Consider the following 25,498-nt stretch of genomic DNA (forward strand, 5'->3'; position numbering starts at 1 on the left):
TAAGGACCAGTGGTGTATCTGTACAGTTACAAGTGGAGAAAGAACTTATCTCAAGATCGTAAGTGTTTATGGACTGTACGCCAGTAATAACTTAAATATTGATAAACGTTAATAATGTCACATATTTTTGGGATGTGTGACTATTGATGGGGTATGGATTAGTGAATGGATTTATTGACCACTTATGTACACCACTCGGAACTACAAGTAATTACAGTGCTACTGCTAATCACAATTCACAGATCACCACAGCACCCACTAAGACTTTTTCCAGACTGTTATGTCTTGAACAGCTGTTCCCTAGCAACGGCTTTGACAGTGCAGATTCTTAAATTTCCCATATTTACATCATTACTGTTAGGCAAATATCCCACCACTGAGCTCTTGTTGACTCTCAACTCAACAACAGCTCCATCTCTTCTCAGGCTTCCTTGCAGAGCTTGACTGAACTGCCAACACTCAACTAACTCTCACTCACCAACAAACCACTTCACTTCACTCAACTGAATTGCATTCAGCTGGCCTGGGTTCCTTGCTAAATATCCTTGGAGTGGACCCAACACAGCCTCCAAAAATTCCTCTATTTTTGTTACGGGCATTTGCCTAGCAGTAGCTCAGATATTGTTGATGCATTTACTGGCCGTTACCAAGCAATGCATGTTCCTTCTCGCCATCATTGCATAGCAACAGTATTACACATTATAATAATTTTAGTTTATCTCTGGCCTTAGCATGCTGCATCTGAGTAAACTCTATGCATATATGCCTCCTGTTAATTTCAAGCACATTCATCAACAAAATAACGTGATCGTTTGTGGTGTATACTTGTACTATGCTTGATATCATTAGCCATCATGATAGTAGACTGTACTAGGAAATAAACAGGAACATGTTAGATATGACTTGAAACTGCACTGACAAATAGATGAGTATCTTCACAGAAGGCTTCTGTGTATAGAATGGGCTCTACATTTATTTTGATTTGCCCATTGTGATTGTTAAGAACTTCATCACTCATTGCTTCATGAGCATAAAATCGTTCTCTTAATGTAATGTGTAGAACCAATTACAATTTTTCTCCTTCCTTAATTTATGATGCAATGGCTATGTGTGTGTGTGTGTGTGTGTGTTTTTTTTTTCAAATAAAAATGTTATAATAACTTATTAACTAGACACAGAGTCTGGATTGATAATTGGATTTATTGAACACTTACAAATTGTAACTACAAGTAATAACAGATTTCTCACTAATTGACACTAAGAATTCTAGGTCCTCACCAGGCGCTCCATGGTAATTGCTCTCAACAGTGTAGAGTCCTCAGTTCCCATAATCATGTCCTTACTGGCTGGCAACTGTCTTGCATCTCCTCAAGGCCGGAACTGCTCATGATAGCAACTGGCTGACTGACTTGCAACTCTCAAATTCTTGACTGACTAAACACTCCCATTGGCATTCCTTGACTTTCTGACTGACTAAAAACTTCTGTTGATTCTCCCAGGCATGGATAGCATAGAATACCCTACTTTGAACAGTTTTCTATTGTGACATTAAATGTTCATTGTCATGGAACTGCCTTTAACCAGTTAAGTGTATGTAGTCCACGTTCTTATCATTCCAACAGTAAGGTATTAAATTCCCTGGACATTTAAATTTGTTACTGTATCATTTAATTTTATAATTATTGCTACTTCTTTAAAATTCAATGTCTCAACCATGTGTCATTATAAAATTATGAAACAAAAAGTCTCTGAAAGACCAACTTTCATAGTTAATTTTTGCATGTTTTCATTTATATAGACATTACATTAACGTTTATATATTTTTGTACAGAAACTCAGTACTTTTGGTTTTATTCTCAAAAAAAAACACCACCACCACCACTGTTGTGCATTTCAGTTTCAATATGTGATCACAGAGGCATGTCTGACTCTTGCACCTTCACTACATGCAGTCCTAACTGGCGTCTGATGTTTAGAAATGAAACATGACGGTAGAAGCTGGCCAACAGAACTACCTCCAGTCTAAACACACACTCACATGTTTGACTACTGCAAAATGTCACTATGACCTACTACAGTTATGGTCAGCTCATTAATAGAGATGTTTCTTACAAGTATGTGTGCTCACTTTGTACATCCTTTGCAAGCTCAGAGCTACTGTGGATGAATGAACTGTGCAACTTTTATATTGTTCCACTGCACTTCAGCATTTCCGCTTTCACTTTCAATTGCACTGAGTTTCTCTTCTAGGGTCTCCTGCACACTTTGTCTTTGAGCATATAACTTCTCCAAATCCCATCTAGGTCTACACTTTTGGAATCTTATAATTTTCTTCAAATTGGTTCAAAACTTGGCAACCAGTAAGTTGTGGTCAGAGTCAATATCTGCCCCAGGCAGCGTCTTCACATCCTTCACACTGTTTCTGAATCTATGTTTCACAAGGATGTAGCCCAGCTGATGCCACCTCCAATCCCCAGGTGCCTTCCATGTGTGAAGTCTTCTCTTTGGCTTCTTAAACCAAATGATGGTAACAATCAGTCCACTTCTTTCACAAAAGTCAATAACCATCTGACCCCAGTGATTCCATCTTCCTAGTCCATGTGTTCCAACAATATTCTGATATGATTCATCTCCAACAGTGCTATTCCAGTCTCCTAATATGATGCTGTTTGTGTCACCTCTTCCATCTTCCTGAAGAATTTCTTCAATTGTGTCATACACTTTTTCCACTTCATCATCTTCATACTCTGATGTTGGCATGTACACTTGCATAATCAGTATATCTACCGGTTCCGCCTTTAACTTCAGAGCAATAATTCAGTCATTACAAACACTCTTCTTGACAACACTCCTCACTACACTTTTATGCACCACTATTGCCACACCTCTTTCAGCCCGTTCACCTCCGGAATAATACACTGTATAATCACCACTTCTTATTTCGCCTTGTCGTTTCCACCGCACTTCGCTGACACCTAGAACAGACACCTTATTCTTCTGCATTTCCGTTTTCAAATTCTCCAATTTGCCTGCTTGATTCAAGGTCCTTACATTCCATGTTCCAATCTTGTAGCCATGATGTTCCTTCTGATCTTCACACTTTTCTTGTCATAACGCCTGCATGACATTTCCCCTAGAAACACTCACCCCTGGAGATCCATTTGGGGGAGTAGTTTACCTCCGGAGGAAACATCTTGCATACATGGTATCTCTGTTTTTGGAAAGAGACTATCCAGGAAAAGTGATAATGTGGTAGTTTTTTCAAATAATTATACCACCAGAAACACTGTTGCAACTGCAGTGGCACATATTATGAAGATCTTTATAGAGTAGTTTTCAGCACCAGCCAATAGTACACTTCCTAATCATAAAAATCTTACCTTCAGACATTTTTTTAGCCACATGTTGAATCTCACTCCCCTTTCTCCTCTCTAATAGTTGGCCACCATATGGTAACGTTGGAAACAGGCTGCAGCACCCAGGACCATTTTAGTCTTTGAAATTGTCCCTTGTTTCACGACATTGATCATTTTGGAGCACACACCACAGTGCAGACATGGATTTTGCCTTGATAATTTTGGCAACAGTGTAGGAGGGATGAGGTGCATTCATCCTTGTTAATGGGGCAGATTTTGGCGGTCTGCCTAATGGTCTTGCGTCTGTTGTATGATATTTTGAAATTAAATTTTCTACGAGTTTCATTTGAAATTTCATGCTGGAAATTCTACCAGTTTCTTTTTTTCCTTTTTGTAAAGTAAATATGAATTCAAGCAACAGATGTAAGCCAAAGGAAGGAAGCGCTTTTGATTCAATTTTTTCAGTCTTTTCCTTGTGCTGTGATAGCTTGTCAAGCAAGCATCACCGAGGTCCACACCTCCCATCCCCGTATTATACTCAGTGACTACTTTGGGCTTCTCCATGTCTTGTCCTGGAATCCTAGCTAGAACCATTTTGTCATCATGGGTTCAGTTTAAAAGACAAATATCTATTTTGTTTCCATTTCATTATCATTAGTCTGTCTTTGTAGACTGTAATATGTCCTACATTTTTCAGGTTTGTGCTCTTTATTTCAGCATACAAATTTGCATTGCTTCCCGTCATTAGTATATCTACAATAGTGTAGCTGAAAAAATGCATGATGTATACAGACGTCATCCCCAGTACAATACAGAGTAGCACATGACATATTAAGATGTCATACTCACCGCCATGCAAAAGTGTTTAATATGCCGTTGCTTAGCAGTGGATAACTTCTTTTGTTAAACTACACCATCATCATGTTACAATGTGCATTAATCACCTTGCCTTTATTATAAAAACCTCTAATTTTACTATTTTTCTAAGTGATTCCATTCTGAGTTGTACACGTATTTGAATTTATGCTAATAAGGAATGACATTCACGGCAATCAGATAACTTATAAGAAACATAAATACCGTATTAATATTTTCAGTTTACCATTGATTTCAATGGACCGCTCTCCAGTACATATTCACAAATCGAGCTCTGAAGTTTACAAAACAAAGTCTCTAATCATGCTTGGTAACTAAGTGGTTTTGTAAAGCTACACAGCCTGAAGGCTGAAATAGTGGCGAGAGGAAGTAGCAGAATAGACCATGAAGAAAGAAAAACAAAAATATATGTTTGAAGATACAAAAGTCACCTCTCGTAAAGCCTTACAACCAGACCGATCAGCATTGTTCTTCCTTGCATTCTCCGGTTGCTGCTGAGTACTGGTTTTCTGCGTCAGCTTTCTGCTTCCAATCTAGAGGCACCATAACCACGAGACACACAAAGCATTGCAACAAACATGCAGCACAACAACAGCACAAGGGCAGTATCATTACTGCTCTACTGAGTCCTCAAGGCAGTGAAGAATGAAGGTTCAGAATTTCATACTGGTATTGGAGACAAACCACACTGTTGGTAGGTAAACTGGGGGAAGCTACCATCTGCCTTCAGTACTCAGTCAGAACAGTACATCCCACCACCAGACCAAAGTGCACCAACATATGTAATTAATCAGGTATTTTCTATATTTATAGTGCTTTATTTTCCACATGTTTTGTTTGGGGTGGCGTTTTTTAATGCCTATTTACTTGGGCATGTGGTAGCTTAGTTGGTTGAAGCACTATGCTAGAAGCTGGAAGGTTGCGGGTTCAAGTCCCGATGAGGTCATTGGATTTTGTTCAATTGACCTAATCCTTCCAGCTGCACTATGGCCCTGGGGTCGACTGAGCCTCTAACAGAAATGAGTACCAGGAATTAATTAAATAATTTTCCTGGGGAGTAAAGCGCAGCTGGCACATAAGGCTGACAACCTTACCGCCATCTTTGAGCCGATTGTCTAGTTAATGTGTGACCCTCAACGTCTCAACAGGCCTTCATGGCCTGTTACAGGGATAGCTTTACTTTTACTTTTATATGATTTTTGCTTTTTTGGTTACAATGCCTATGTTTTTGGTTTCTGGCGGTTTTATGAATCATTAATGTCACATTATAGTACCTGGGAGCCCTGCTTTATATTTGGCAGTGTCTAAATTTAGTATTACCCTACAGATTCACTAGCCTGACATTAGTTATTTTCACTGGGTTTTGGACTCCATATGTCAAGTACTATTCTATACAGGACACAAAATTGGAGAAGCTTGATTAGTTTCCATTTTCAGGAGAGAAAGTGGGGAGGTACCTCCTCAGCTGCATCATTAGAAAGAGTCATTCTCAATCACTGACTCTGTTCAGTGTTGAGATTATCTTTCCTCAATGACCCCAACTGAATAAATTAAGCCCCATCTTACCACATCAGAACAAAAACACATCCTGTCTCTGAAACACTGTGTACTCTTTGGAGTACTAAATAATGGAAAAACTCCAGAAACCTAATAAAACTGATACTGTATCATATGATCATCAGAAACATTTAGAAATGATTTATCTCCAACAATTTTTACAATGTTCCTTGATCCCTGCAGGTAAATTCTTAGAAAGTAAAATCACATGTTCACAAAAAACAGCAATTGCCTTCCAAGTGAGGACTTCATACCAATCTGAATGCCAGCTCATGACATCAAAGTTAATTTTAAATCTATTAAGTTCTTTCTCCAAAGAGACAATATTCAGTTGCCACAAAACTTTCTCATTAAATATTTCTTTAAGTGTACTAAGTGTGTAAAGAAGTAAATTTTACACTTCCCTGCATAAGAAATATATACAGTGTTAAACAGACATGTTCATAATTTACAATGTACAAAAAGAAATTAAGCTAAATATATAAGTAATAAAGATTTCATCCTTATTTTCTTATTTATTTCAGAAATACCAAGAAAATCCAGCAACACAAGTGAATTGAAATTAATAACCTATAGCTCCTTCCAACTAGTATAACATATGTTGCACTGGCAGTCTAGTGATGTAACACATCTGTGAACAATGAAGCTACACACAAATTATGTGTAATTAATAATAGGAACTATTTATTTATATAAGCATAATTTTGGCATGGGACTATTTATTTTATATTGTTCATTGTCTGTGGCAAGTCTAGGCACTGATGGGAGGGTAACATTAAAATGGATATTAAAGAAATAGTCTGTGAACTGGATTCATTTGACTCGGAACAGAGACCACCGAGCAGATCTTGCAAAGCAGGGTATAAATCTGAAAGGTTTCATCAAATTCTGGGAAGTTCTTGACTAGCGGAGTGACTATTACTTTTCAAGGAGGATTTCGCTCCATGGACTGAGTTGGTTACTGCTTGGATCAGAATGCTGCAAAACATTTTGGCGGGTAAGTCTGTTTCCAGCTTCAGGTACAAGCAAGGACAAGGACTAGTGTGGCAGCACAGGCAAACAAAGCGGTGCATGAGACAATACATTTTATAAATTCTTTCATGTTTCTTAACTTTTAATTTCTGATAAATGGAAAATAATTTCTGCATATCCATTGTTCATGTCACACTGTGGTAATTAATTGGCAGTAATCTAAACACGTTATGCAATGGTGCAAATAAAAGTTTTGCAAGACCTATGACAGCAGTGATAGCCTTTTCACATTGTCTGGGAAGTCTGTGTTCTTAATTGTAACAAATCATTGAGGAAGTTGACCTGTTTTTAACTCAGGGAAGGGCAGAATTCCTGAATGCCTGAGATGGAATTTAAACTTGGGAAAGGGAATCTGAGGCTACTCTATTTGTTAGGCTTTTGGAAGAGAGAACATGTATATAGACACCACGAGTTAAGAGGTAAACAGTGATGACCAGCAACATGTTAAAATCAGTTATATAAAGTGAAAGACAATTTTATGTTCTTATGTCACTCCAATTTGCAAGATAATGTCAATCAGCATCCAAATAAATGTACCAGAATATGCTTTCTTGAATACAGATCAGAAGTACTAACCACCCCATTGTGGTATTTGACAGTTATGCATAAATCAATGTCATATATTCTGATGATTATGCAAGAAAACATGCTATATTAGATATGGATCTGGTTGAACTGCTGACAACAGATTTAGTATATGTTATTATGTGTGTGTCTTTAAATATGAATATTATTTACTTGAAGTTGTGTGTGTTCTTAAACATTACATATTACTTTCTGAAGCTGGAATGAATCATAGAAAATACAATAAATCTAGCTTCTACTACAACACCACAGATAACGCTATAGATTATCAATACACACCAATGTGGCTCTCTAGACTCCAAGTAGCACCTTGAAATTCTGTTCAGAATTCTAAACCTGTGTCACACAAACACATCACATGGTAACATATCACTTGAACAAAAAATTACAAATATAGGAAGACTGTCAAATTTTCAGTACGTATTTGCTACAGTTTTGTGTATGTGACTGACCTCCATGCTCGTTTACTTTGGCTAGAAAATATATTGCCACAGTATATCTCATAGACCCATGATTCGTTACATTTTATAATTACTTACATGTTAAGCTAGATGAATTCTGATCTCACTCATATGAACATTGAACAGTAGTGATGTGTTTGTACCTCATTCATTTCCACAGATCCTATATGATAACCCTTCAGTAGTAGAAGCTGAACGTTCAACATTTCTAATATCAAAGCCTGCCATTTTACATGATTTTGAGCCAGTTCCGTCCACCTCTGATCCTCACAACCTACTTTCCTGAGATTCATCTTACTAACAACAAACTCTTGAGAACATAATCAAAAGGTTAATTGCTACTAATACCAAAGTAAACCACTGGACACAATCTTTAGGCAGTTCCAGCCACTTCCATCCCTTACAACATGTTTCCCTAAGATCCTTCTTACTAATTAACTAACTCTCTGGTAGCAGGACCTGAAGGGTCATTACCACTGATAACAAATCATATGATTGGACAAAATATTTATCCCTCACAAGCTATTTCTTTAAGAAGACCCAAAACCTTTCTGTACCAATATTCACTATACATTTCTCATCTTTTCTTCCCTAGCTGCATACACAGCTCATCTTAATGTCTTAGATTTCACTGCCCTTATAATACTTGGTGATCTGTATAAATCACTATGTCCTGTGTTATGTACTGATGATAATCAAACGCTGCCTTACTTCATAATTCTTCAGGTCGTAATATTTTTCTGAGCATTTTGTATTCAAACATTCATGATTTTTGTTCTTCCCTCACAGCAAGGAATCACAATTTACAAGAAATCAAAACAACTAGCATAACTAGTTACACAGAAGTTCTGCAAGAATGTGTATAATGTTAAACATCAGTAATTTGTATACTGTTAGAAGTTACTGATGTCATGCTCACATAATATTAGCCTAGGGGTGTAATACTAAAAGTAAATGTGGCAGGGCAGTCTTGCACACAGTTCTGGGTTGAAAGAAGTGGGCATGAATCAGGATATGAAGCCAATCTTTTTATTATTTAATGACAGTTTCACACTTTCAAATGCAGAACTGAACAACAATCAGCTCATGAAGCTGACATACTTAAGAGGCTGTTACTTCAGCTTCAAACAGAGAGCTAATAAATTAAATGATCTATAATTTATTTATGTTTGATATCACCATTTTTATAAGCACCATGGCGCCACTCTGGCTTGACTACAGCCCTGATAATACTGATATATTGACCAGACTGTCCCAAACATACATGTTCTCCCACTGGTGTCAGTTTGGTCAGACCAACAATTCAAATACTAGGCTATAGCTTGTGCAGTACATTTGGTCTTGATAACATATTTAAACCAATATTCTAAACATCTGTTTAGTTTTAATTCAAGTTTAGAATTCTATCACATTCCTATATGTGCAAGAATGCATGCACACACACGCACACACATACACACGCAGAAAAATTTGAGATCTGTGGAAATGTGTAAGTAGAAGTGGTTCTCTTACCATAACAACAAGCTGTGCCAGCATGGGTACGACACCATAGTCAGTGATGATTGCCAAGTTTTCTTTGTCCTGTGCAATCTTTGCCAAGGCTGCACACACACAAGCCAGCACACTTGGGTCAGTGGATTTGAGGAGACTCAAAATCAGCTCTAAACCCCCAACAAAACTCCTTACCATCTCACCAGGATCCTGTTGATGGAGATTCAGATTTTACATTTAGTTTAACCATCATGCAAACTTGTTAATGAACCATACAGAACTATCTACAAGTTTAAGTACTGGATACTTTATCTAACCAATTACATCAGCCAGATTTTTTCCTAGGAAGTTAACAGTTGCTCAGCTACTCAAGAAATTCTGTACATTTTATGGAACTTGAACGATCAAAACAGTCTACCTCTGGTCCCTATCCTGTAATAAATGAGTACAGTCCATACCCTCCCATACTATATCCTAAAGATCAATTTTAATACTATCCTCCCATCAATGCCTACATCTTCTAAGTTGTCTCTTCCCTTCTGGTTTCTTAACAGAAACTCTTTATGTATGTCTGATTGTTCTTGTGTGTACTACATGCTCCAGCTCTCTTATCTCCCTTGATTTGACAGTCCTGGTAATACTTAAGAATTCGAATTACAAAGCTCGTCATCAGCACCCTATTCACAGACACACTCAATTTATGTTAATATGACAGTCAAAATTTCACACCTGTACAAACAGGTAAAATTATGGTTTTTCATATTTTAATCTTTATATTAAAATCATCAGTAGAGACCATATGATGTGTTGCATTCAAAGCCATTCCTGATGTTCTGGGACCTTCCTGATAGTATGTCCCAAATCAACCTTGGTACTATGAAGATTCAAAATGTTGGACTAAGTATATACACTCATATCTCAACCTATGGCTTCCCAACTTATAATCCATCAAATTACAATCATACCTTGACCTATTATTTCCTGGAAATTCTGGGCTTATGGTAAAGGTAAAGTTGTCTCTGTGCTTAATAATTAAGCACTACACCATGAAGGTATATGAGCACTAGTTTGAGGTCAGTGGTCAGCTTCATGCCCTGACTGCTCAACCCCCAGGGAAAGAATCCCCACTGCTCATTAGAAGGGAGGTTGAGTGGTCCCCAGAACTGGACTAGATCAGTGCTTCTCAACCGCATCTTTAAAATCAAAATATTAATTAATGTTGGAAGTAGTGTTAAGAATTGAGAGATTCATACATTTTTATTTATCAAATTACATACTTTACATATATAATTATTTGGCGTGTGTATGTGATAATAAGTGTTTCACTGGCAAGTTGACATCCTTCTGCTTCTTCCCCTACTCAGCTGACTTCTATGGTGAGTTACAATGCATAAATATTTTTCTCACTGCCGTTTTTTTTCAAACCAACATCATTAAATGCATGATACCAACTCCATCTTCAGTGCAACCATATATTGTAGGTCTTTCGTTTTGCTCTCCTTTACACACTACATGTTTCGGCCACAAACGGCCATCATCAGGTGTATTACTCACGTATCTGTCACACTGCACTTAGTTTAACATTTAAAATTTAAAAACACAGGTCTTCTTGATTGTTCTTTTCGTCGTTATTACCAAAATTTATTTGTTTGAATATAATGATATAATATATATAATATAATAAATATAATATTGGCAACATCATTCAAATCAATTTAATAATACAACAATCAATTTTACACTGAATAACATAAGTTTTTGGTGATCAGCATGGGATATGTCAATGAAAATTAGCACAAATTAATTTAATGATGTTGGTATGAGGAAACTACAAAATGCTACAAGATTTCATTAGTCCAGTGATTGATAACTAATTTAAATGTAATTTTATGTTTGTCAACATGCCACACTGTATACATAAGTGTACTAATGCTCTTTATGATTATGCTATAATTAATTACTAATATTACATTAGCTTAATGCATTAACTTTAACAAAACTGGAAAGGTATTTACAAGTAAATTTATTGGGACTGGGCCCTCGTCTTATAAAAAAAGAACTTACTGGGCTGTGATCTCATAAAGGTTGAGAGCCACTGGTCTGGATGATGTGGAGAGGAGAAAAATCTTGCCCCCTGCCAGCACTCAAACTCTGGCCCCTTGGCCACCCGGCATGTAGCCAGTCATTATACTGACTGAGCTATCCCGGCTCCTTTACTCAGTTTACAATCAGATGAAATTAAGGCCCATTAGACTTACAGTCTGAATTTTTGGATTTATGTCTTTAAAACTTGAATTTCTCATTTGCAAGTATGCCATGCTATAATGCTCTGGTGGTTAAATTAAAGTTCTTAAAGAGTTCACGGAAAAATAGGAATTACTTATTTGTTTTATGTTATCTGATGTCCCTTTATTAATTCCATAATAAAAACAATAGAATTGTGGGACACAAGGTATTAAAATACTGAAAAACATGTCTGAGCCTTGAGCTCTGAGTATGTAACCTTACTGTCCCATGTTATAATGACCTCAACTCGTGATTCTTTGACTTAATATTCTTCAGGAATACAGGGCTACTACAAATGATTCATTCCTTTTAAAACGCTGTATTTTCCAAAGTATTACACGTACAAATATGATTGATATATAATGGAACCGTAAACTCACCAAGTTTGTATTGTGTGCACCAGGTGGCAGCACGAGTTCAGAGCCTTTACAAAATGGCGACAAAGTAAGAAAAGAGTTTTTGTTTGTTAGAATATGCGAGATGTTCGTCTGTTATAGCAGTGCAACGCGCATTCAAAAGAGAGTACGGAAAGGAACCGCCATGTAAACAACATTCCGGGGATTTTGTCTTCCAACAAGACGGGGCACCCCCTCATTGGAACATCAATGATCGTCGCTACCTAAACAATGAACTTCGGCATCGCTGGATTGGGCGTGTTGGTGACGATGACGTAGCTCTGTTCACTTGGCCCCCCAGATCACCTGATTTAACGCCTTGTGACTTCTTCCTTTGGGGGTACATTAAGGATCGTGTTTACGTACCCCCACTGCCAAGAACACAAGTAGAGCTGAGGGAACGCATCGATGCTGCAATGATGACCATTTACAGGATGATGCTACAAAATGTGTGGAACGAGCTCGACTACCGCCTGGACGTGTGTCGTGTGACCCAAGGGGCACACATAGGACATTTGTAGAGTGTGAAGAAAACTTGGTGAGTTTACGGTTCTTTTTATATATCAGTCATATTTGTACATGTAATGCTTTGGAAAATATAGCGTTTTATGTTTCTGAAGACAGCATGTAACAAAAAATATTACTATCATTTTTGTCATTGTCCACTGTCATGAGCTTTTTCAATAACAAAATTTCAAAAATTGGACCTACTTATCATTAGATGAAGGGGGGAAAAGGTTCCCACTTAGTTGGGTTTGGAAACATCAGAAACCTCTGGAGTAAGAATCTTTCTTCCTTCACATCTGAAGACAATAAAAGATCCAGTTTCCAAAAAGTTTTTGGACGTGAATCAGTGCAATAGGACGCTAAAATACAACATGATGGCGAGCAGTGCAGTAGTTTAACATAAATGACACGCCTGAGGATGGTACAGTGATGCCGAAACATGTAGTGAAGTGACAAGTGAGATTGTGTGCACTAGAAGATGGTCAGTACATATACATCATGGTTGTTAAATATGCTTGTTCCATTACCCTAGCATTCTGTATACATGGACACAATGCCCATGCAGCATTTGCTTGTACTGCAGGAGAGGGGTGCTTGAGCTGTGACCAGATGAGGCGCACACCATCCAACATATCAATGATCTCCATTGACTCCATTTCATGTGCACACTCTCCAAGTACGCGGCACACATTCTCCAACATGGGACCACAGTTCCCATTGAGAAGCATAATGAGTTTCGGAATACCTCCAGAGGTTCGGATCTCCGTTCGGTTCTCTGGAAACTTGGCGCATTCTGCTAATCCCCCCACAGTATTTGTCAGCACCTGCACAAATAACACTAGGATTTTTAATTGGACCATCACTACTTCCTCCCCAAGCCTTGAGGGCAGTGATTCTTAATCAGTGGCCTGTGTACTACTACTACTAGAATGTGGTTTAATTTATGTCAGTTTAAAAACTATAGTTAACATGTTACTAATTTTACCAGTGTTGGAAAAATGACTGTTTTATATCTAGCATCTATTTCTTAATTTGTCTTTTCCTTCTAGCAACTGAATTGTTGTGTTTTACATTACTGCTCTTGAAGATTACTTTCTTCTGGGATGTGACACAATGTCATGTCCTTGACTAAAATTTAAGAGTGCAGCTCACTTGAGGGTTCAAAGGGTAGAAGTGCCGTATTGTGCATGCATAATTAAAGCAACACAATATCACCTATCTTAGTCAAGCTGCTGCATCAGAAGCATAAATCAAAGGTGCATGTCTGTTCTCATGGTAGGGAAAGCAGAGCAAATTTTAATGTATTATCACAGTCTCCAGCACGTACCTTGTTTGTATATTTAGACCAGTCTGCAGTTACATGTCTTAATAAAGTTTCTGTGATGGCACATAGTGATTATTTGAAAGCTTCAAAAACAGGATGCAACATTATAAGGTCCATAACTTTTAGACTTTTAAACATGTAAATATTTGACAACATATAAATAGAAATATTTTGCAATTGTACACAGTGTAATAATGGGTTTATATTTGCAATAAACAAACATAAAAACCAAAGAACTATGCTAAATGACAAATAATATACATGTAAAATATGTGTACTTCACATTGGAGTACATCTTTATATTCTAGTAAAAGTAAAGTAAAAGTTGTCGCTGTGCTTAACTAATTAAGCACTATGCCATAAAGCCATATGAGGGAATGGGTGTATAGATCCACACTTTCTTGACCTCAGCACTAACTGGAGGTGAGTGGTCAGCTTCACACCCCTGCTGCTTAACTCCTGGGGAAAGAGCCCCTGCTACCCATTGGATAGGAGGCTGGGTGGGCCCCAGAGCTGGTCTGGATGACGTGGAGAAGACAAACTTCTTGACCATACCTGGACTTGAACTCTGAACCCCCTATCATCTAGCCTGTTGCTATACCGACTACACTAACCCAACGCCTCTTTATATTCCTGTAAATTTGGTTAAATTTAAATCTAAAGTTTAGTGACATCTATTATTAATATAAGATATGTATTGGATAATTTGCATTCTTTTTTTTTTCATTTTGATTAATAAAGATAATGTTTCACAAGCTTCCCCTGCTTCGGTCATCAGATGGAAATATTATACCTGCTTTAATGAGGTTAATCTGTAACTCAGCAAAGGAATAGACACAACCGTGAGTACTGGAGCAGCCTAAGTTATGGCACTTCCCTACTACAGAAAACTTACCTCCTCATTCTCATCACTGAGAAGTGAGACAAGTGTTTCAACTGTGTTCAGCTCGTCCAGTCTGTGAACATTTTCTGCGCTCATGGCACACTTCCAGATAGCTCCTGTTACTGCAGCTAGAAGAGGCTTGTCATCCCAGATACTCACATCTTTTGCTAGTTTCACCAAAGGGTCCAGTCCCCCATGCTGACGAACTAAATCCCTTGTTATTGAGTCTTGGGCACACTGTTCCATAACAGACATCCATTTAGTAATAGATAATACATTTAACTCCCTCCGTTGACACATAACAATATTACAGCTAACAGATTCATTGAAAATTGGAAAGTTCAAATATTTGGAAACAACATTAGAAAATCACTACTGTCTTCAAGAAGAAATTAAGAGCAATTTAATTTTGGAAATCTTTGCTACCATTCAGTTCACAATTTTTGTCTTCTCATCTGTTATCTACAAATATAATGTAAACACATTTTAATGAACCTAAGTAGTTTCATGTACTCAATGAGATTATAGCACAATACTTCCCACCTAACTGATTCATAGGCTTTCTTTAGGTCTATGAATAGCTTATTTGATGCTATTGACAAGGTTTGTCTAGAAGTAAACACAGAGGAAAGCAAATATGCAGATGCAAACGCTTCATAACTAGATTGCAGGATAAAATCATAGCATAAAGATAGCTAAGAGGCAAAATGCAAATATTTGGGAACAACACTAACACATCAAAATTTTGCCATGAACAAATTAAGAGCATATTAAATTCAGATAATGCTTACTACCATTTAGTTCAGAATATTTTGTCTTCTGATCTGTTGTCTAGAATTGTAAAAATTAAAATACACAAAATTAATTTAGCCTGTAGTTTTGTATGAGTGTGATATCTGATCTCTAAAATCATGGGAAGAACATAGGATATTTCAGAACATGGTGCTGCAGTGAATATTTGAATCCAAGAGGGAGCAAGTAGCAGGAGTGTAGGAAAAATTGCATAATCAGAGGTTTCATAACGTGTACACCTAGCCAAATATTATCAACATTATAAAATCTAGGAAGATGAGATGGGTGGTGCTTGAAGCATGCATGGAAGAGAAAAGACATTCATAGAAAGTGTTTATGGGAAGACCTGGAGGAAGATGACCACTTTAAAGGCACCAGTGTAGATGGAAGTATAGTAACAAAACTGATGTCAATACAAAGGGATAGAAGAGAGTGGACTAAGTTCATTACACTCAGGATAGGGACCAGTGGCAGGCTCTTTTCAGCAGGGTGATGAGCATATTCTCCAACCTGAGCCTGGTTACTCTGTACTCACTGAGAGCCTTGTTCAGAATATTTCATCTCCAAAGTTCCACCAACAAAGAAGAAATTAATATCTTCAAGAATGTATACAGCCATGCAGTCTGATAGATTGTTACCAACACTTTATAGTAAATTCATACATCAATCTTCAGGGTAGATTCTTCTATAGAGTCCTCCATAGCATTAGCAATAATAGACCAAATCAAATAATACTGCATAGAAGTAGATAATAATCTTGATAGTAACCACTGTGAGAAAATCAAACCTCACAAAGGCAAGCAGAGTAACAAAATGCACAGCAAGACTTTTCTCACCTTGAATATGGCTGAAGCACAAAGTTTCTTCAGCTCCTTGTTGTCATCTGTGAGATGCTGGACAATGTCTGTGACCATGCCTTCTGTCTGGACAGCCAACTGGTATTCATTCTGGAAGTGTCATGTTTAAGAAGGCAAGTTAGGCCTCATCTAAAAATGAAAGTTGTTGTCAATTTATTCCATTTCGTATGAATACTAGTATTAACATATTAAAATGCAACCATTCTGGACATTGTATGAAAGAGAAAAATCTATTTCCCCTTCCAGGAATCAAACCCCCATTCCTCGGTCATCCATCCAATATCATAGTCACTACACTGACTGAAATATTCCTGCTCCTCAATCTGATCCTGAGAATAAAACTAACTATCTAACCAATTAACCAACCACCTAATTCCATGGAGCTGAGTCCTCCTTGAGAAACCACTAGTCTCTCACTTACTCAAGAATTTCCCAGTATTTTAGGAAACCCAAAGCTTTATTATCGTCTTCATTCCTGAGCCAAACCACTCCATTCTATACCACCCCTTCCTATTTCTCCATGATCAGCCATAATGTTATCTTAAGTATTTTAGTGGTCTCTCTCCTTCTGGCTTTTCCACCAAAAACCTACACTCAATCCTCATCTCCCTCAAGTGTGCTACATGCCCTACCCATCTACCCTCCTTGACTTGTTCACTGGTATTACATTTGGATAACAGTTCAAGTTATGAATCTCCTTATTATACAGTTTTCTCCCTCGTCTTATTATTTTATCCCTCTTCGATCCAAATATGTTCCTCAACACCGTGTTCTCAAATACCCTCAGTCTATGTTCTTTGCTTAATTTTAGAGACCAAATTTCACTGTCATAAAAAATTAATTTTGTGTACTTTAATTTTTACGAGATTAGACAACAGGTGAGAAGACAAAAGGTTCTGATCTAAATGGTAGCAAGCATTACCTGAATTTGCTCCCAATTTCCCAGGGTTCAAATTTTTATTTGTTACTGTCTTTCCCAAATATGTTTGCTATGCCACATTTTCAAAGGATCTATTAGCTATCTTTATGCTATAATTTTGCCTTGCATTCTGGTCATGAGGCATCAACATATATCTGGTTTCCTCTGTATGTACTTCTAAAACAACCTCCTTAAAAGCATCAAATCAGCTATTCATAAACTTCAAAGAAGCCTACGAATCAATTAGGTGGGAAGTATTGTACTATAATCGCATTGAGTCTGGGATATGTATGAAACTAGTTAGGTTCATTAAGTGCATTTTAATGAAACCTATATTTAAGTCCACATATGCAAATATTTTTCTAATATATTTCCTATTCAGAATTGTCTAAAACATTGAGAAGTTTTATTGCAAATGGTTTCAGCTTTGCTTTAGATTATGGCATTAGGAAGGTCAAGAAAACCAGAGAGTTTGAAATATTTGTTGTGTCGATGGTAGCATAGTTCCTACATATATAAAACCAGGTGGGACTGAAGATGAATGGGACATATCAGCTTCTGGTCTGTACTGATGTTATACGAGTACACCTACTTGGAGGTGACATGCACATTGTGGCATATTTGCTCATGATGGAATTGTGAAGCAAGCAGAGACAGCTGTTGCTTGGGAGTGGCTCTGCAAACAATGTCTGTTGCTAGGCAGTAACTCAGGAATGATGGCATGATCAGCCCAAGAGACACAAAGGGAACAATAAAGTAACTGTGGGAAGCAGTATTTTCTATGAGATCCATGCCAAAATGTTATGCCCAGGACAAGTTAGGAGTTAATTAGTTAGATAACCTCTGTAGTTCAGCAGTTGTGAGCTGTTTGCTGTTAGAAGCTGGGGACCATTCAGGAATGCTGAGGATGGGGAACACCATTACTGAAAACTGCTACCAAGCAATGGCAGAGAAGACATGACTGTGTACACTAGTGTGCATGTAACTGCGAAGTGTACGGTGTAGTCACGCATTGTATCAAAGATCAGGATGGGAAGGCATAACTTTGTGGAACAGTGAAGCAGTGTGCTGCCCAAAGTGTAATAACCACATCATTGGGAAAAAGAGGTAAAGAAAGAATTTTTTGGAAACCTAGTGACCATGAAAAAAAAATGAAGAAAGGTTTCTGTAACCCTGTGTTTAGGAAAATAAGTGATGGAGTTTCAGTGATTATAAGGTATAAAAAAGAGTGGTAAAAGGTTTTCAGCAGTTATAAAAAAGGTAATGTCAAATGTTACACTGACCACGCAATTAGCAAAAGAGTTACTGAAGAAGTGTTTTAATGACCATGTGGGTAGGATAGGATGTGCTGAAAAAATTTTAGCAAGCAAATGGCTTGGGAAGGAGATGACAAATAAGATTTTACTGACCACAATTTTAAGAAGAGAACTGATGAAAAAGGTTTTAGTGACAATATGGATAGGAAAATTGGTGCAAAAAAGTTTTGAAACCCAAGTGGTTAGAAATGGAGGTGAAGAAAAGGGTTTCAGTGACCATATGATTAGGGAAAGAGGTTGTGAGAAAGCTCTTTTTGACCACATGATTATCAAAGGAAGCGCTGAAGAAGTTTTGATAACAAAGTGGCTGGGAAAAGACTTGTGTGCCCTTTGTATTGGCTCAGTAGTTGTTTAAAGAATATGGTTGAGGGTAGGTTTTGACAGAAGTAGGTGAAGCCAGACGTCAATAGGTCTCTTTGCTAAAACACTGGAAAACCTTCAACATCTTATGAGGCTTATTCCGTGAACTAAAAGTTATACTTTAAACTCCAGCTATGAAAACCTAAGGACTAGATTTATCCTAGTTAGCTTCATTTGACAGTCTTAATATAAGCTGTAGGTCTCATTTGCCAGATATCATCCTTACACAAGCTTAGGCAGAGAGAGGTAAAAGGATAACTCATTACACTGTGGCCAATTTACCTCAGAAGCACACTGCTGTAATGTGCCCATTATGGGCACTACTACGTCCCCATGAACAGATTTCAGCAGACGGGCCAGAAGACGCACACACCCTGCCTTCCTCATAGCATCCCTGTTTTTCTTGGACTGGGAGATGGACCAAAGTGCTTTGGCTCCTGCCTTTGCCACATGGACCTCCTTCTTGTCTTCTGGAGAGAGAATGTTGATTGGTGTGGTGAGGACATGTTTGCTGACATCCAGCAAATCCACCTGTAGCGTTTCAGGATGTTTCAGTGCTGGTGTATAGATGGAGTCATATCACGTATAATGGTAAACATGAATAATATTCCATGATTTATTTCACCGTCTTCTAGTGCATACACTTATCTACCTCACTCCTCTCTCTCGCACTACATGTTTCGGCACAAAAGTGCCATCTTCAGGTGCTTATTCGATTAACGTTAAACTAGTTCACTAACGTTGGCACTTTTGTGCCGAAACATGTAGTGCGAGAGAGAGGAGTGAGGTAGATAAGTGTATGCACTAGAAGACGGTGAAATAAATCGTGGACTTAAATCAGTGCAACAGGACGCTAAAATATAGCATTATGAATAATATTGGTAAATTTTGTATATCCATGGTGGTGAGTGCCAAATCTTCTGGAATGTCACACTGTGTAACTTGGTAGATGGGTTGCACAATTTTCAAGGAATCTACTATCTCCATGAGCTCATAATATTGATATTTAAGAAGAACTTGCTGCCTCCTTCTTCATGGTCAATGTGACATAAAAATAACATCAGAGAGTTTGCATAGGAAATATAATAAATTGGCATTGGTCAGAAATATTAACTATTCTTCAGTCAGACTTTCAACAAATCCATTTGAAAGAATTAAATTCCTTGCTGTGGGAAATACTGTCACTACAATAGGAAACCTCTTTGTGAGTTGAGTGATGGAATTGTGCCTTTGACAGTACATTTAAGTTGTGTTGTTTATCTAAGAAAATAATTTTATTAAAAACTGTGGAATCCCTTAGCTTTATTTTGTTTGTCTATTCTCTTATTCTATGACACTGTATTGACTACTGATGTTATGTAGTTCTGAATGAAATATAGTTTATGAATTGGGAAAGATGAGGAAGTCAGAACCTATTTGAAGATGTTATTCTAGCATTAATCTGGGGAACTGAGGAAAACCATGAGAAACCTGAGCCATTCAACTAAACCTCACTCACAGATAGAATCTAATATTCTGAATGCAGGTCAAATTTATTACTGCTCTTTAGCAGTTTTTTACAGCGTAAGAAGAGAAGGTTTTTTGTAGAGGTCATGTTCATCCACCTGTCTGTCTCTCAGTGCCTATGCCATTGCACAGATATTCTTCAAATGCAATATGACAGACTTTAACAAAAAGTTTATTCTGATTTTCAACCGTATTGATCCATAACAGATCCTAGTTTATACAAGGCCATAAATGGATATTTCTGGCATATGAATTGTTGACCTGGTTGTGTTGAAATTGGATGTAGATGAGTTCTCCCACAACTTGTCAGGAAATTCCAATTTGAAGTCATAGTGATCCACATTAAAGCCTAGTTTGCATGAGATCATGAAAGGATTTTTTTTATGTATCTCATAAAATCTTCAGCACATGATGTTGAAATTCATTGTGGTAAGATTTTACTAATTTTCTTTTAAATACTCCCATGTTTATACAACCTCAATAAACATCAAAGAACATTGTTGTTAATTTTGTGAACTGCATTGTGCAGCACACCCTTTGCATTGTTGTTATCAATATGACTCTGAGTGACAGATGATTTCACACAGTAATTACCACTTTTGGGATGCCATTACACTTCCTGACACCTCGCCTTGCTTTGTGGATCTTGCCAATGTTAGCAATGGTCTCAGCTGCCAGAATCTGTAGGTCCCTAGCTTGGTCTGATAAGATAATCACAAGGATAGGAATGGCTCCCAGATCAGTGATACCACGACGAATGTCTGCATTCTGTGAGATCTCACTCAGCACTGACAGCGAACCCAACTAAACATAACAAATAATGATAATTATCAAAAACTGCAAGCCACAATAAATAAAACTGTAAATGAAATGTGTCTAAAACGTCTCTGGGAGTGTGTCGCGGCAGAATATAAGAGGAATAGAACAGCCCCCCAAAATAAATAGAAATTATACATTTTATTGAGTAATGTGTTCCTCTGAAATCACAAAAATTAATAAGTTAATCTGTATTTCTAGTTAAGAAGAAAGTCGTCTTCTGGGTTTTGGCGCCATGTATTCTTCGTTTTGGCTGACCTTTCGGAGGAACGTATCGCCTCCATCTTCAGAGCAGGTGAATGGCTTGTGAATGCAGAGAGCAGTAGCTGTAATGATTAGGAAATGAAAGGCGCAGCACAATGAAAGGTTGGTCAAAAATACATTAAAAGCAACTTCAGTGGACTGGAGATATGTGAATTTATTGCAGTGTCTCAGTTTCTATAATAAATGTGTGGAAAAGTAAGTTCATTGTCTTTCAGTGACCATCTAAGAGCATAAAAATTAAAATACATAAAACTCTAATTTTACCCATTACTTTATAAGGACATGAAACTTCATCGGTCATAGTAAGAGATCACCTGAGAAGACTTAAAGTGTTGGAGAACAGGGTGCTGAGGAAAACATTAAGACTAAAGAGGAAAAACGTACAGGATACCAGAAAAGAAATCCATAATAAGGATTTTCATGTTTTGTACTCTTCATAAAATATTTAGATGACCAAATTAAGGATTATGTATTGGGTGGAGCATGTTTTTTTGAATTGAATTTATTTACATTCTATAAATCCTAAGCAGGTTAGTACCTTTGGATACAGAACAAGTCAAAATGTTACATACATAAGTACAGGCAATTTTAGCTTAAAAATTAATATAACTTAATTTTACATCATTCTCTATTTACATTGAAGTATTCATCTAAAGAGTAGAAGGAATGAGCATGTAGATAATTCTTTAACTCTGATTTAAACTTTTTAGTATCATTGCCCAAGTTTTTAATACTTTGTGGCAGATTGTTGAACACTTTTATGCCAGTAAAGTAGACTCCTTTTTGATATACTGATAAAGTTGATGAGGGTAGGTGGAAGTTATATTTTTGTCTAGTATTCATGTTATAGACATCAGAATTTAATTTGAATTTATCTTTGTTGTAAACAACAAATAAGAGAAGCGATAATATGTATTGCGATTGAAGAGGTAGAATTTTTAATTTCTTAAATAATTCTCTACATGAATCTCTACTTCTACATCCTGTAATGATTCTAATTATATTCTTTTGTATTTTAAAAATTATTACACTATGTGAAGAGTTCCCCCAAAATATTAATCCATAGTTCATAATAGAATGAAAGTAGGCATGGTAAACCATCTTCAATGTTTCCTGTGACATAAAAGGCTTAATTGATCTCATCGCATAGCAAGCTGCATTTAATTTAGGTATAATTTGTTCAATATGTATTTTCCAAGACAGTGTACTGTCTACATGTATTCCAAGGAATTTTGTATCAAGTACTTTACAGATTAATTTGTTGGCATAACTGATGTCCAGATCAATTTGGTGGTTGTTTTTAGTTGTGAATGATATGTAATGGGTTTTATCAAAATTTAATGAGAGTAAATTGGCTTCGAACCATCTGTTTAAGGCTTCAAATACAATATTTATGTCATTTTTAAAGTTTTCAAATTTAGAGTTCTTAAATATTATACTAGTGTCATCTGCATATAGAATTGGTTTAGATTTATTGTTGATGGTTTTAGATAGATCATTTATGTAGAGAAGAAAAAGTAAGGGACCTAAAATTGATCCTTGTGGAACACCGTGCTTTATAATTCCCCAGTTTGAAAATGCATTATGACTGGAGTTTTTATTATTTATTTCAACTCTTTGATACCTGTTTTTGAGGTATGATTTGATCCATTCATTAGCTTTGCCAGTTATTCCATAGAAATTTAATTTCGATAGTAAGATATCATGATTAACACAATCGAAAGCTTTTGCTAGATCACAGAAAATCCCTCCCACAATTAATCTGTCATTGAGAGCACTTAAAATATCGTTAGTTAGTTCATAGGTTGCTTTTTCTGTTGTTAGGTCTTTCCTAAATCCAAATTGCTCTTTGACTAATATGTTGTTAGAATTTAAGTGTTCAAGTAGTCTATTATACATAACTTTTTCAAAGACTTTTGAGAATGAAGTCAATATGGATATTGGTCTGTAATTAGAGATGCATTTTCTCTCTCCTTTTTTAAAAAGTGGTTTCATTACAGCGTATTTTAAGCGTTGAGGAAAAGTACCTGATGATAAAGATTTATTACATAGATGATTCAAGGGTGAACTGATGTAAACAGAGCTTGCTTTAAGTAATTTGGTAGAGATTTCATCATATCCATGTGAATTTTTGGGCTTAAGGGATTTAATAATGTTTTCAATTTCCTTCCTTGTTGAGAATTTGAGATTTATATTTGGAAATGAATTGTTAAAGGCACGTGACAGATAGTATATTGGATTATTATTATTATTATTATTATTATTATTATTATTATTATTATTATTATTGGAATATGTTTTCTCAGCTAATGAAAGGAAATATTCATTAAATGCACTTGCGATAGCTTGTGGATTGTTAGTGGACTTCCCTTCAATATTCAAACTTTGTACGTCTTCATTAACAGATTTCTTTCCTGATTCAACTTTCACAATATCCCAGGTGGTTTTAATTTTATTGTTTGATTTTAGAATTTGGCTGTTATAGTTATTCTGTTTGGCTTCTTTAATGACTTTTGACAAAATTTTACAGTACATTTTGTAGTGACTTTTTAGTCTTGGATCATTACTGTCCCTACTGGCCAAATATAGTTGTCTTTTGTGTTTACATGAAGTTTTTATTCCAATTGTTATCCAGGTGGATTTGTTTTTATTTTCATTTTTGACTATTTTTAAGGGAAAGCTTGAATAAAAGATCCTCAAGTATGTGTTCAGAAAGCAATTAAATTTAGAATCAATATTATTGCTGTCAAATACATTGTCCCATGATTCATTACTTAATTTTGTGACAAAATCTGCCATCGTATGCTTGTTGATTTTCCTTACTGTTTGATATTGTTGATTACTGGGCTGAAGGTCAATATTATTTATTTCTATGAGTTGAGCATCATGATCGGATAAGCCATTTATAAAGGGTCCTACAGTATAGTCTCTTAATTTTGAGTTATCAATGAATATATTATCTATCGCTGAACTAGAATTATTTTGAACTCTTGTGGGAAAGTTAACAGTACTGGAGAGATTGTAAGATGATAACAAAGAGTCTAAATTTAGTTTCCTATTACTGTCGATGAGATAGTTTATATTTATATCACCACAAATTATAAATTCAACTTTTGAACTATGCAGTACATTTAGGATGGTTTCTAATCTATTTATAAAGTGATTGAAGTTTCCAGATGGGGCTCTATATAAAGTCAGTATACAAATATTAGAAAAAGGAGAGTCTAACTTTAGAGCACATGCTTCCAGATCCTGGTCTTTGCAATAATCTTCTAAATTTATTTTAGTAAATTTTAGGTTTTTGTGTACAAAAATACTCACTCCTCCTTTCTCCAGTGTTTTCCTACAGTATCTAGCACCTAAATTATAATTTTCTAAGTGAAGATGTTCTAATTCCAGCTGTTTCATGTGATGTTCAGTAAGGCACAGTATGTGTGGAAGATTTGAATTCATGGAGCTTATTAGTTCATTTGTTTTGTTTCTCAATCCTCTTATATTCTGATGGAATATTCTTAGTACTTTATTATTCACTGAATTTAGTAGACTGCAATTACCTTTTCCGATTTCTATTGGTTCACTTACATTATTGTCTGAAAGATTAGTTTCTTTTGCAATTTCTTTTACTTGATAAACTTTACTTGCACTCTTTATCCTAAAAAATGATTCTGAACACCCATGACAACTGGAATGTGTCTGCCCTTAATGCTCTCTGCAATGAGTTGCGTCAGCCTGTCCTTGCCTCGAGGATTAAGATGCAAACCATGGACAGTATGTTCGCTCCTCAATATTGAAGAGACATCAATCGCATCAATGTGGGCTGCGCCGACCTCCACAAGCGAACGCTCAAGCCGAAGATTAATCTCCCTTACACACCTGTTAATCCATGGCTTGTCATGTCGCCAGAAAAGACCAACA

At 36.5% G+C, this 25,498-nt stretch overlaps 1 protein-coding gene across 1 annotated transcript in view; it reads right to left on the bottom strand.

Annotated features, from left to right (window-relative positions):
* Nucleotides 1-25,498, bottom strand: part of LOC111866857 (armadillo repeat-containing protein gudu) — a 53,816-nt gene that overhangs the window by 10,344 nt on the left and 17,974 nt on the right. Inside the window, exons 7-12 of the mRNA XM_033752440.1 lie at nucleotides 21,098-21,307; nucleotides 19,280-19,528; nucleotides 16,382-16,492; nucleotides 14,766-14,990; nucleotides 13,074-13,370; nucleotides 9,380-9,568 (exon numbers count right to left, since the gene is read on the bottom strand). Coding sequence (XP_033608331.1) covers nucleotides 9,380-9,568; nucleotides 13,074-13,370; nucleotides 14,766-14,990; nucleotides 16,382-16,492; nucleotides 19,280-19,528; nucleotides 21,098-21,307 — 1,281 coding nt within the window. The remainder of the gene's footprint in view (nucleotides 1-9,379; nucleotides 9,569-13,073; nucleotides 13,371-14,765; nucleotides 14,991-16,381; nucleotides 16,493-19,279; nucleotides 19,529-21,097; nucleotides 21,308-25,498) is intronic.

The sequence above is a fragment of the Cryptotermes secundus genome, unplaced genomic scaffold (genome assembly GCF_002891405.2).
Source record: "Cryptotermes secundus unplaced genomic scaffold, Csec_1.0 scaffold643, whole genome shotgun sequence".
Lineage (NCBI taxonomy): Eukaryota > Metazoa > Arthropoda > Insecta > Blattodea > Kalotermitidae > Cryptotermes > Cryptotermes secundus.